Below are 13222 nucleotides of genomic sequence, written 5' to 3' on the forward strand. Positions count from 1 at the left end.
AAAGTGGAAGTTCAATTTGCTTAAGAGGAAAAGCTTGGATACACCTAAAGCTGCCTGTGCTCCACTGTGCCATCAAACTGCCTTTCTAAGTCTGGTCCCAGCTGCCATCCAGACAAGGTGGTTTTTGAGAGCAGATGAACTTAAACTCTGAAAACACTCCTAAAAGTACGTTATTTTAAATAATGCACCAGATATTTTTCCACACACCAGTATGCTGGTGGAAGACAGTGTTGGCCAATTACTACCTCATTATTTATCCGTGTCTCTGTAATTCATGGAATTCAGTTTTGTGGTATTTCAGATAACAGCATGGCAAGGATTAGCTTTCTGGCTGCAAACAATAGCAACTCTGAAAGTCACACTTCCATGGATGAATTTCTGTGGTATTTCCATTATAAACATTGATGGCAAAGTGATGAGAAGCTTGCATTAAAACACCACAGGAGCCTAAAAAAATCAAGTGCCATTTACTTTCATAAACATATGCGAAACCCATCAATTCCTTCTTGTTGCACAACGGGGGAAAAAAAGTATAATGTTCAAAAATCATGTTCTGTTTCCCTAATGCCATCATTTGGAAAAAAAAAAACCTCAGCAGGCCACTGGGCTGTAATATGAGGTCTAGATTTGAGAGCAAGAATTGCACTGATGGAGATACCCTGGTTTTGGAGACCATTCCTTGCCCCCTTGTTGATTCTTTGCAATGTGTTGTCTGGTGCACAGGAGTCCCTGTAACATTTGACACAGCCTCTTCATCAGCTACCCCAGATCTTGCTCCATCTGTGTGTGCCCAGCTGACACATGTCTCTTTCCACAGACTGCTGTGTTGAATCACTTCTCCCTGTAAGGCAGATTGTGTGTGTGTGTGTTCTGCAGACACCCTCTTAGTGCCTCATAAAAAAAAAGCCTACAAAATAAGAAAAAAAAGCCTACATAAATTCAGATAAACACAAAAAATATAATGGCTACAGTTGGGTAAATAGCAAGTGTTCTCAACAGTGTGTGTGCCAACACAGACACTGTTTTGGCCACAGAAGTATTTACAGTCCACACCATAAATCCATGTTTGCTAAATTTCTGTGCTGCACAAGTCCCCAGACCTGTACTGGACAGGCTGAGGAATGTGCTGTATGTGTGTCTGTATGGATGCAGCCAGGGCTACACAGCAATTATTGTACCCTCCTTAATGCTCAGCCCATCTAATCCTCTTTGTGTGTATAAATATGCTTCTTAAATCTTGGGGGGATGGCTTGAAAATAAGTTGGAATAAGCAACCTGTGGGAACAATATCTTGGAAAAATATCTTTTTTTTAATGTGAATCATATGCTATTCCTCAATCTGCTAATAAAAATACCCAATATAGACTCTGAGTGCATCTGAAACTATCTAATTAACTGCTAAAACTCCACATTGAGAAGTTTCCCTCTTTTTTAAATTTTTTTTTTCCCATGTGAAAGAACTTTGTGACTTTGAAAGAGTGGAACTATTTGGACATCTCAGGAACATAATAAAGCCTCTGTGCTGGGAGAACTGGCAGGACTGGCACATACCTAAACCCAAGGTGGAGGAAATGCTTGCTGCCCAGTCTGGTCATTGCTTTCCTGGCCAAGTCATCCAAGTTTCTGGATCCTTCATCGTTCACTGCAACTGACAGGATCATGCCATTTGCAACTGTGCCCAAATACTGAGCCAGGCGGATACTTTCCTCTTTTGCTCTGTAGGTATCAAACCTGAAATGATAAAAACACCCATAAACATTTACTGCAGTGATCACCACAACTTTATGAACTGAAAAGCAAGTACTATAAAGAAAGTACTCTTTTGTGCTGTTCACAGTAATATCACCCTGTTGCAAAAGCACTTCTCTAGCAAGGTGTGTTAGGGTGTTGTGTTAAGCCAAATTGATTCAACTCTAGCTGACAGACTGCAAGGTAGTAACGCTGCTCACTCTGTGGTGTTGGAGATTGCTGGTCTAGGAAGAATTGTACAGACATGCAGGAACACCCATTTGAACAAGATGCTAAAAGGTGTGGGTTTGAGCTTGCTGAGATGCTGTCCCCAACCTGTTCCCAAAGATCCTCACCTCTAGACACTCAAAAGGTCACTCACCGATCTGAATGGACAACTGCCCCCGTCTTTGGGTCAATAACATGGACAATGACACCTCGGTGGCCCCAGCTCCTTTCAAAGTAATATCCACCTTCTTCCATGCCACCAGGATGAAGAGTCTTGTTTAAGAAAGTCCAGGACAGCTTTTTCTTTCCGTGGATCTCAAGGGTGCCACCTTTACTCACTCCAAGATACTTCTGTCCAAAGTAAGGGTTTGGCTGGCTGCCGTCATCCGCTCTAAAGCAGGAAGGGAGGAAAGGGACCAGGTTTGGGTTTGTATCTGAGTCAAGGAGCCTCTCTCCTTGTGCTGCTGTGACCCGAGGAGAGAAGTCTCATGATTCACAGTGCAATTCTTTCAGGCACTCCAAGAATCAGGAGTTTCCCGTGTTGTACAGAAAATAAGTTATTTTAAAGAATAGTAGCAGCTACTGAAGACCAAGAGCAATCTGGAACACAACTTATACATGCTACATTCATTATATCCAGGCCAGAGGAGGCCTGGAGCCCAGACTGAATGCCACATCTGCATTTTTGAATCTTGGAGGCAGGCAAGACCCTAAACCAGAGCTAAGAGGTCTAGCAGTTGCTAAATATGAATTTAGCATCCTTGAAATTTTAAGAGATCCTGTACCCATCTGCAAGACATAAACATATTATCCTTTGGCTCACCACTTCCATACAGAAAGAAAGGATGTTTAGAGAGGAGAACTTTCAGACAAAAAGAGCTCCTCAGGTTTTAAGCCCATTCTGGAAAATCAGCTTGAGCGGTGGGAAGGTACATGCTGATTCTCTGGCATGCCCAAACATCCCAGTGTTCATATCCCAGTAGGAGAGAAAAAACCCCAGCCCTGCATCAATTTCTGTGGGCCATTTAAATTGTTTAAAAAGTTACTGAACTTTCCACAGAGCGCTGATGGTAAGTGTACCTGAGAACATGTAATTTTAAGGAACACTTTCATTCCCTGACGTGGAAGAGAGATGCCAGAAGGTTCTGAGGGAGTATTTCATCGTGCATACGTACCGCCCATATAAGATGATAACCACATTGGCTTGGTAAGGGCACAGCTCGCTGCCAATGTGTAACTCTCCATCATTTTCAATGAGTATATGTCTAGTACGCAGAATGATGGGCTGCACATCGTCTTTAATGACCAGTTTTCCTAAACAGAGAAGGTTAAGACATTTGCTTTATCACACAGCAGCTCATCAGAGGTTGTGGTGTCATTGTGCTAAACCCAGTGCTGGGTTCTCATCTCAGTTTTTGAAAAATTCTGTTCATACACCCCCAAAACAACTCTCAATACAAATCCTGAAAACATTGGTTTTTATTCAGTCAAATTCTCGAAAAATGCAATTAAGATTTGCATGGAAGAGGACCCATTCAAAACTGAGACAGAAATTCAGAGTTAAGATGAATAAAAGCTATTCATGCCAGCAACACTATGGCCCTGTCACTGGAGACAAAGGGGCACAGAAGCATCTGCCCTGTCCTGAGGCCCTGGTAACACAACTACTGCAGTAAGATGCTGTCAGGCCAATGGTTTAGTAAAAAAAATATTTTTTAAGCAAATGGCAGAAGTAGAACTGATGATTACACTGAGCTACTTGTGTAAATTCTCGAGACAGGACAGAAAATGGACTGGTTACAATGGTCGAAGAACCTCAGCTCCTCAGCTGCCACCCAGCCCCCAACTGAGGTAAAGCTGTGTTTGCCCAGTAGCCACCCACTTCTCAGTAAGAAGCAGGAAGCTCTCCCAGCATGACCCACAGTGATTTAAACAGTCCCAGTGGAGTGGAGATGCCACCCAGCCTTGCCAGCAACACATTTTACCTCCATCAGTGATGTGGATAGAGTGGACAGTGGCAGAAGAAGAGAGAAGCAGCTTCCTGCCACTGCGGATTTCAACGCGGTTTTCTTTGTTGTGACCTGGGTTCCAGATTTCTAGCTCGGGATCTCTGTCAGGACACGTGACAGCTGCTTCTGCTGGGTAGAGATGGAGAGTGAGGACAATCAGCGTTTGTTCGGTGTGAGACAGAAAGCTCTGCACCTGGGCACCTTTACAGTGTCATTCAGCATCCCCCCTCTTGGCTGACTCCCTGGAACACTGCAATACCTCAGTGCAGCAGAGTACACGTGGGTCACGACCAAAAGAAAACAAACAACAGCTTAAGCTGTTTGGTTTTCTGTTTTCTGGAAGCATGGAAAAACCCAATGCAAAGGGGATTGCAGTTTCTAGAAAACTACAGAGAAGGGACTTTAACTGAGCCCTTCCTGCAGTGGTGTTCAGCTCTGTCCATACCATCGAGACACAAAGCCCAGGGAAGGTGTGGATAAAAGGATAAAACTACTGCTACCTTTAAAAATGCCCCCAAAATACCCGCTTTGTTTAATATAAAGATGTTAAAATACTTTTGCATTATATATTTTCACTGGAGATAGAAAGAAGAAGAGAAAGTGTGTCTGGTTTTGTGAGCTTTTCCAGGCAGAAGCAATAAGGATTAATTCACTTTGAGATCACACACCTCCAGTTTCCACACACAAATTTGATGATGGGCTGCCATGACGTGTTAGTCTGAACAGCTCTCATACCACATCCAAGAGTCTCATGTTGCAACTATTTATTTAAGATAAAATATTTTCCTGATACAACCTCAGTTGATATGTGAGCCTCATGTTGTACTCTAATCAACAAAACTGTGAGTGAGAGTCTCACGTGTGATGCATATTTTCTGAGGGTAGAACCCTTTCTAATCCTAGGAAGCTGAGGTCAGTGGAAGTTTGAACAATGAGCCCTTTGCCTTCAGAAAGGGCTGGGAGTTCTCACCAGCTTTCCAATTTTTATCCCTTAAAACAAAAACATCATGGAGAAAACTACAGAATCCACAAATCAGTGGCAATGAGCATGGGATAAACACCTTGATCTCAGCAGGGTTATGTCTCTGGACCTTGGTGTAGTAAACTTGGGTGGGTTTTGCCCCACAGATACTAATGCCTCCGGGTAATGGAAAGGACAATGATGTGAATCCATGCAAGGAAACATTTCCTGGTGCTGGTGCAGTTGACAGGCAGTTGTTTTGTGCTGCCACTGTGGAACTTGAAGGATATCTGTAATTCCACAGCAACAGAAACAAAATCCGTCCATCTGCATTCAGTTTCCTCTCACATTCCTCCACCAGCTTCACGTCTTAAGAAAACAATAGAATTGGACCAGCCATGGCCTTAAAGTCTCCAGACTTTAAGAGCCCCAATAAATAGCAGTTTTCAAGGTGAGCAAGGGATGTTCCATGTGGGCTGCAGAGACCTTGTCTCTCTGCAAGCTTTTCCCACATACATGAAGTAAATCAGAGGGCCAATAATCTACCAGCCAGCAAGTCAGATACAAAAAACATCCAAGACCTGATTTTGATACCTCTGTGCCAGCTGGAATTGTACTAGTAATGTCAGAGGCACTTTCTCCAATTTACAGTAATTGAGAAAAATAAGGAGGTGTTTCTGGGTTCCTACCAGAAGACACACAGAATTAATAAAAGCTAGAAAAGATAAATATTTCAGACAGGGAATGGGGCTTGCATTGCAAATAGATGTTCAAATATAACTGCAATACACACTTCCAACAATTTAAAAAAAAAAAAAAAAAAAGCTGTTATTTCCCTGAGAATAAGGATAATACAAAAATTTTATCATGATTAGAAGTGATATAAAACCAAAAGAATCAATTCAAATGTAAAGGTATAATTTAGCAACCAGATGAGTTGGGCAGGATAAAAATTGTGTTCATGTTTCCATTTACTTGAATATGCTAGTATGCAAGGAGCTTCCTGCAGTCTTGAAAGATGACTTGTGCCCCCAAATTCATTATTTTGAAACAGAGAGGCAGGCAGTGAAGCCTAAGGGGAAATCAAGAGGAATTTACACTGGTATTTGGGATGACAAACAGCAAAAACCAACAAACCAAAAACAGAGAACCCAAATTCCCAATTTCATTACCCAATTTGTACCGGGAGCTTTGCACATCACCAGCATCTGCTGTGCCAATCACACCATCAGGCTGAGCATCTTCTGCCAGCTGGTCCAGTTACCTTGACAGCTTGATTATTACTTTCATTGTCATCTTTTAAATAAAAGTGCAAATTCTACCCAGCACAAGGAATTAACTGAATGTTTGCTTCTTGACCAAAGGGGCCTGAGCATGACAATGAGAGGTTGCTTCATGCAGCTGCAGTGTTTGGGGCAGGACATATGGTGTCTTTGTTTCAAACACATACAAACCTCCAAATTGGCTGTATATAGAATATGTAAATCAAGCTCCCCTTTCCCCCTTCCCAAAACTGCTCAGTAAGAGAGCTGCTTGGAAGAGACAAAACCCAAGGGACAGGGCTGTCCCAGCCCAGAGCTTTTTGCTCTCCACATCTGGGCTTGAGGAATGCAGGAAAATGCTTGCCTTCACCTCCCTCAGCCACAGCTATTAGGACCTGAGGTTTCTTTTGCTATTTCTTTGTGGCAGTCTGTTGGGTTTGTGTTTGGTTTAAGAGCATGTGGCAGAGTCTGAGGGATTGCTGAGGGTACTTTCACCTGCTCAGAAATTTCAGTCTTTGCCACTCCAGCTGCCCCTGACTGGGAATATTGGCACACCAGAAAACTGCTTTTCTCCTGTTTTTTCACTCTATCCTTGACTCTTTTTATACAAGAGTGAAAAGCTGGTCAATTTAAACCTATTAAAAATAGCATTACAAACCATGGCAAGAAAACTTACCTGTGCTTACTGAAGAGACTACAAACAGAAAAAACCCCAAACTTCCAGCCAGGTACTTGGAGGTAGGTAGAGCCATTCTTCAGGATTTTCAATTCTCTGTATGGATAGCTGTGAAAAAAGAGTATCAAGAAAATGTCACTATTTGTTTTTTTTCTCCAGCTCATTCACTGCACCAAAAAAAAAGAAAAGAGGTTAAATCCTGCTTTATGCCAGACCACTTCCACTCCCATTCAGCTGGATGGCTGAAAACACCTTTGCACTGATTCAGGACCAGCCTGAACAGAGCGAGGAGCCATGGGCAGCTCCTCACCCTTTGTTTGGTTTAGGATAAACCCACTCGGGAATCCAAATAGACACTCAGCAAGCAGCCACAAGCTGTAACCAAAAACGCCTTAGGAATGTGGCATAAACACATCCAGTGTCAGGGCTCTCTAGGGCTGCATATTCACATGTGCTAGAAAGTAATGAAACACAACAGAGAAGGCGTTTGCAGAGTGACAAATTTTCACGGAGTAACCTCTCGGTGGCACCTCTCTCCCCCCGAAATACCCACGCATTTTTGGCAATGGTGTTTTGTGTAACCCCCAGATAAACCATGCTCACACTTCCATCCTGAAGCATGCAGTTTCTTAGATTTCAGATCTAAGAAAATATTGTCTATTTAGTGTGCCAGCTCAGAATTTTCTCGCAAAGCCAAAAGCTGCTTTTGAAACCAGTCTACCTAATGGTGTTTTTGTTTCTTCCATAGCCAACCCCCAGCAAAAACAAACAAGCAGTGTCATGAAAGTCAAAGTTAGAATTAATGTGATTCTCTCTGGTCTCCAGTGATTGATTCTGCAGCTCTGCCCCGGGCTCATGGCAATTTATTGACATGTGTATTCACAGGGAGGCAAGGACACCCACTTCTGTATTCATAAGGCACTGTTTAAAATTCACATGTAGTCCTTGGTGTCTTTAGGTTTTATCATATAAGCCAGTGTCTGAGGAATATCAAAGACATTTATTTGTAGCTGTCATGTCACATCCCACTGATGAAACAGGATAAATGTATGGATCACACATCTTAGTTCAACACAAAACAAAAAGCATTGAAAAAGAATTCCAGGGTGCCCCAATTTCTCTAGGGCAAAAACACACGTTATTTTTCATGTCACTTGTTAATATAAGCTAAAAAAAAAAAAAAAAAAAGAAAAATAGAATGAAAGGAGCCAGGATTTAGTCTGGAGCACATTTTGCAGTGTATATATGCAAAACACATCTGTACTGTTCATAAAGGTGATACAGCGATACAGCTCAAAGTAAAATGATAGGTTCCAAACACATGTAATCCAATGATTGCATTTAAAATAGCATTAGGACCAGATTTTACAGGAAATATTTTGTCAGGGAAATGTTTGTTTGCTTTGGTACAGTGTATTTGACAGCCCTGAGCTCTGGGAAGAGCAGAGACTCAGGGCTTGGTAGAGTCTATCAGGTGCTGAAATGCTGTTACAGAGCAGTGGGAGAGAGGAATGCACTTAGCAACGCTATAACTTTGAATGATATACATTATCAGAGAGCAGTGCCGTCGCCATGGAATTTGTGCCAGATCCAGGCTGCACGTGTCTGACATTTTAACAGCATTAACCATCAACTTTGGACAAGCCAGAGCTCTTTTAAAGAAACATTATTAGAGGTACCCCCGAAGCACAGCAGTCATCATTAAAATGCCAGGATTTATTAGTGATTATTACACAGCCTGATCTGCAGACCCAGTCATTAGGCTCTGCTTTAACGATCGAGGAAGAACTAAACAAGAGGTAGTACCACAGGATGGTCATTGCAGATAAATCTTAGAGCGTGGGCACAATCGTGTGTTAGTGCTGCATAAAGCCAGATTCCAGCTGGTGAGGTTTTGGTCATGAAATACATTCAGATGATATAAGAGTTCACAAGAATAAAGAGAAGGGAATTGTTTCTTGGCAGTGATGGCATGCATTTTCTCTCCTATTGCTGAGTAGGTAGCAAAGGAATGTCTTTGTTCTGGCCCATTAAAAGCCCAGAGGATCATCTGTTCTGTCCAGCTCATGACCTTACCTCTGACACAAACCTGACAGCAAAGTGGTAGGAAACTACATCAAGAAATTTCTCAGCCTTTGCTTTCTTTAGAGCCAAGAACTGCACAGTACTTACCATCAGGTGGTGCAAAATGGCTTCTGGTTTTATATCCCCACTTACTCACCGGGGACAGCTTCCCTGATTGCATCCATCCATCTTCATCAGCAGAGATCAAAACAAGCAATCAGACACTGGGAAGACATGTCATTCTCAGAGGCATCAGCTGTGTGCCAGGGCTCCGATGTTTTCGCAGTGTCTGATCTGCCACAGTCCAAAGAATATCCTGCTTATTTTGTGACTGAGGTAGGGTGTTTGAGCCCGAGTTCATTGGAGTGTTAGTATTAACTGGCACTTGGGTTGGAAAGGCTGGGAGCCAAGAGGGCCAAGAGGATCCGACTCCTCTGATTCAGCTCTGACTAACATAGGTCTGGAAAAATGCTGCTTGGAGGATAATCTCAGGAATTTTCCTTCAAAACCTCTCAATTAAGCATCTTTCCCAAATACTGGGTGTAAGCAGTGGCATGCCTGATTTTACCATTCAATATAAGAGGAGGAAGAGACTCTCCTGGTCCCTGTGTGCTGCTGGAGCGGGCTCAGGAGCAGTTATCTCCTGCCAGGCAGCGTTTCCTCGGCTCAGCGCTGGGAGCCGCGTGGGGATACAGCCGCACGCTGCATCCTTGAACGGGCGCCACGTGGCCGACTCCAGCTCTGATGTAACCACCAGTGTCAACAAATCTCCCTGCAGATTCGGGCACTCAGAGAGCACAAGGGCCATGCAAGCGGCCGCCTAAGCCTATCATCTCCAGCCTTCCTCAAATACCATCTGGGACTTGTCTCTTGGGCGAGAAAAGCTTTTATATCTAGCCATTAAAACCTGCCTGGCAATGGCAAGTGGGACTCGTATCCTCGGATCTGGCAAGGCAGACTCTCTGAAATGATTCCCAGCTGCTGAACCTTTCCAAAAAGTGAACAATAGCAGCAGACAATGCTAAAAGTAGATGCAGGAAACCATTAGTCCTCAGCTGGCTGCTACCACAGGTGTCAGCGGCGATGCTGAACTAGAAAGCAGACTGCAGAGAGGAATCCCTGACCACTGCCCTTCCCACGGCTTTAATCCTGGAGGCAACACACTGCAGACAATTCTGAGAACAAAACAGTGAAGAAATGCTCTGAGGAAGCTGGATTGTCACAGGCATCGTGGTGAGGTCACACAGACACCCTGAATCTGAAAGGTCAGAGAGGAGCTTTCCGGGGAGGTGCTACCAGAAAAACACAGAAAAACACACCTTGACTCACCCCCTTGCACAACTCTGGGCCAACCACCCCAAACCTGGCAACAAATTTTTTAAAAGTTACTCCCAATATTGAGTATTTAAAAGTGCTTTTTAAGACTGGCTTGACTCTCTTTGGAGGATGTACCTTCAGCATCTGCTGGAGACAGCTCCTTTCAGTATGTCAAGCAGGGCATAATAGGATCATTCACAATCCGTTAAAAATGAGGCAAGGACTGGAAAAAAGCAGCAACTACCTGATCTCTCCTGAGAAAGATGTCAAACAGGGGCAAGAAACCATGTGGCTTCTGTTGCTGCTACTGCCCAGAGAAAGAGACCACCAACCTGCATGGGAGCAAAGCGGGGATCCAGCAGCATCCCCAGAGAGCAGGGAAGGCTCACAGGGAAGAGGCACCTTTTAGCCTGATGGGGAGTGAACTCTCAGCAGACACTAAATTGCCCGGGTGCTTGGGATGACCTGTGAGTAGAATGTCTGTTCCCAGGGGCCCACCTCTGCCAAGGAGATGCTCTCAGAGACCCCAATGGGTCAGTGCCAGGGCTGTGGTGCACCTAGCCCAGACCCTCCCACAGCCACCGCTGATGCTGAGGTTGCAGCAGTTTGGTAGCGAGCTCTGAAGCCTTGCTGCATGTTTCCTCATGCATATGCAGGAAAGCCAACATCGATTTGGAAGCTGATCCTGAGAGAGGGAGGAGCTGTTAAATTAACGCCTCTGCTCCCTTCTTGCTGACATTGCATGGCAGCCAGTCCCCTCACCCTGCTCATGGAATTCAGTATTTTAGCCCCAGCTGGGAAGATGGATTTGAGGTGCACATTTGCTTTTCTGACCTGAGAACATGCCAGCCTTTGCTACAGTGACATTCCTGTGCAGAGGGGGTTTTCACACACCCAGCCACAGGCACAGCTAAAGCCTTTAGAAAATAAACACACGAATTTCTGGGGATTGCTAATGGAAATGCTGTTCAGTCCCAGCTCATGGCAGCAGCGTAGCTGCCTCTGCTCCACATCTTTTTCTTGTGCTTGCCACCCACACATCAGCTGCTCATTTTTACTAGCAAGAAGAGGAGGATTAAACTCAGGAACAGACTTTAATTCTCAATGAATCAATACTGGATTCAAAAGCAACACTCTGACTGTTTTCCCAGTCAGCCTTGGTTTCTTATAAATTTATCTAATAACTTTCCCAACAAGAAGGTTATGCTCACATATTCTGTATAAACATCACTACAAGTTCCTTGGTTCCTGATGTCCATAAAAATAGATTCTGAATGAGGACCAGGAGTTAGAGGAAATTTTTACAAAGAATAAATTAAAGAAAATGAAGGTGTTTTCTAATTTGTTGTAATGTTGGCAAACTATTTTGAGACACAAATAAAAGGGGGGGGGAGAGAGCTTTTTTAAAGCTGTACTTTTTTCAGAATTTACTTTTTCTTTTTTCTTTCTTTTTTTTCTTTTTTTTTTTTTTTTTTTTTTTTGTAGAGGCTTACAGACCTTGAAGAGGAAAGGAAGCAATTTTTGGCTCCGTTAAAACAAAATCATTTGCAATTCCCATCACTCCACCCATCCGAGGCTGACTGACTCCCAGTTTCACATGCTTTCGAAGTGCTCAGCATTTCACTGGATTAAACCCTCCTCCACAGCATGAAGTAGTGGGAAGCTGAGCCCCATTTGCTGAGCCTCAGGGTGCACTGACTCTGCTGTGCCTGCTGCCAGCCAAGCTCGTGCTTCCAGGGAATGCTAGAGCCACTGCAGAAATGCTCTGGGGATGACCAGAGTGGCTGTACACCCTGAATGCATGAGATGTGCTGGACACACCTGGATTAGCTGCAAGTCCACGAGGACACACACAGTCCCTGTGGACTCCAGCATGCGGGTGGATATCCTCAGGAAATCCCCAGGAGGAATAGGAATAGGGCAGCTTCCTTCAAACACAGCGTCCACGCAGCACTTACCCCACAGCGTCACACACACAGGCTCCTGGTGCATGCCAAGTTAGCAGCAGCCTTTGAAAACATCCCCTTGAATGTCCCAGCAGTCCCTGGAGGAACTGTATCCTCTGCAGACCATCCCTGGTTTGAGGGCTCTTTTCCCTCCCAAGGTAAGGAAAGTGAGTGCTGTGGCTGAAGAGGAACACAGCATCCTGAATCCTCTTCAAACCACTGCTTTTAACTACCCAAATAACTGCATCAGGATGTAAATATTTTTATTTTTGCTTTTGTGGTACTTCACTGTTTGCATCTGGCTCGCCACAACTCCACACCTTCCTCTCCAGGACATTTGCCATTTGCTCTCCTTCTGGGGCAGGAGGAGGAATAGAGATTTTTTCAGAGGTTTAGGCACATTCCTCTCCTTCCTTCACCAGGCTCTTCCCTTGCCAATTGTTTAGTCTCAGCCTGGGATTAGAGCTCTGCAAAGCTTTATTGTGGCCCAGGGTCTGGACATGTCACAGATTGTCTGAAAGAAGCTAAAAGCTTGCTCTGTAAGTACTTGTTCCAATGTTGAGCTTATGCTACGAGCCAAAAACATCTTGCTTTTTTCCCCCTGTACAGCATCAGAAATCATAACAATTAGGTATCAATAGGAGTTCATAAGGACTTCAGGGATCTCCCTAGAGGGTCAGTTCCAGCTGCTCAGGCTGTTGTACCAATTCTCATCCCCATGATGTCCCGTGCATCACAATTTACCTTACCTTTACTGAGCAGCATCAGTGATTTCTTCACACTTTCTGGCAAGCCAGAACCTCTTCCCCAGCCAAACCCAACTCACACCTCTCCCACCTGGTATGGGGATGGAGCCACGGTCTCCTTCTCTGCCTGTAAACCTTCCAGGTGTCCTCTCACCCCACATCCAAGGACCATGGGCAGAATGCATCTGGTGGAGGAAGTGTCCCATCCAAGGCGTTCAGTCCCCACTCAGAGGCACAATGTCAGCTGGCTGGCGCGTGGATGCCAGAGCAACTCACTCACCAGGG

The 13222-nt window shown here is 44.2% G+C and overlaps 1 protein-coding gene across 2 annotated transcripts in view; it reads right to left on the bottom strand.

The window, feature by feature from the left end:
* LOC125332481 (cell migration inducing hyaluronidase 1) overlaps window positions 1-13222 on the bottom strand; it is a 106321-nt gene that overhangs the window by 43269 nt on the left and 49830 nt on the right. Inside the window, exons 2-6 of one of the 2 annotated variants that reach the window (XM_048317378.1) lie at window positions 6865-6972; window positions 3942-4094; window positions 3132-3270; window positions 2111-2347; window positions 1552-1731 (exon numbers count right to left, since the gene is read on the bottom strand). In XM_048317378.1, the coding sequence (XP_048173335.1) occupies window positions 1552-1731; window positions 2111-2347; window positions 3132-3270; window positions 3942-4094; window positions 6865-6940 (785 nt within the window). In that variant the 5' untranslated portion in view covers window positions 6941-6972. Of the gene's footprint in view, window positions 1-1551; window positions 1732-2110; window positions 2348-3131; window positions 3271-3941; window positions 4095-6864; window positions 6973-13222 lie in introns of those variants that run through there. The other variant, XM_048317379.1, reaches the window with a different exon arrangement.

This window comes from Corvus hawaiiensis, chromosome 13 (genome assembly GCF_020740725.1).
Source record: "Corvus hawaiiensis isolate bCorHaw1 chromosome 13, bCorHaw1.pri.cur, whole genome shotgun sequence".
Lineage (NCBI taxonomy): Eukaryota > Metazoa > Chordata > Aves > Passeriformes > Corvidae > Corvus > Corvus hawaiiensis.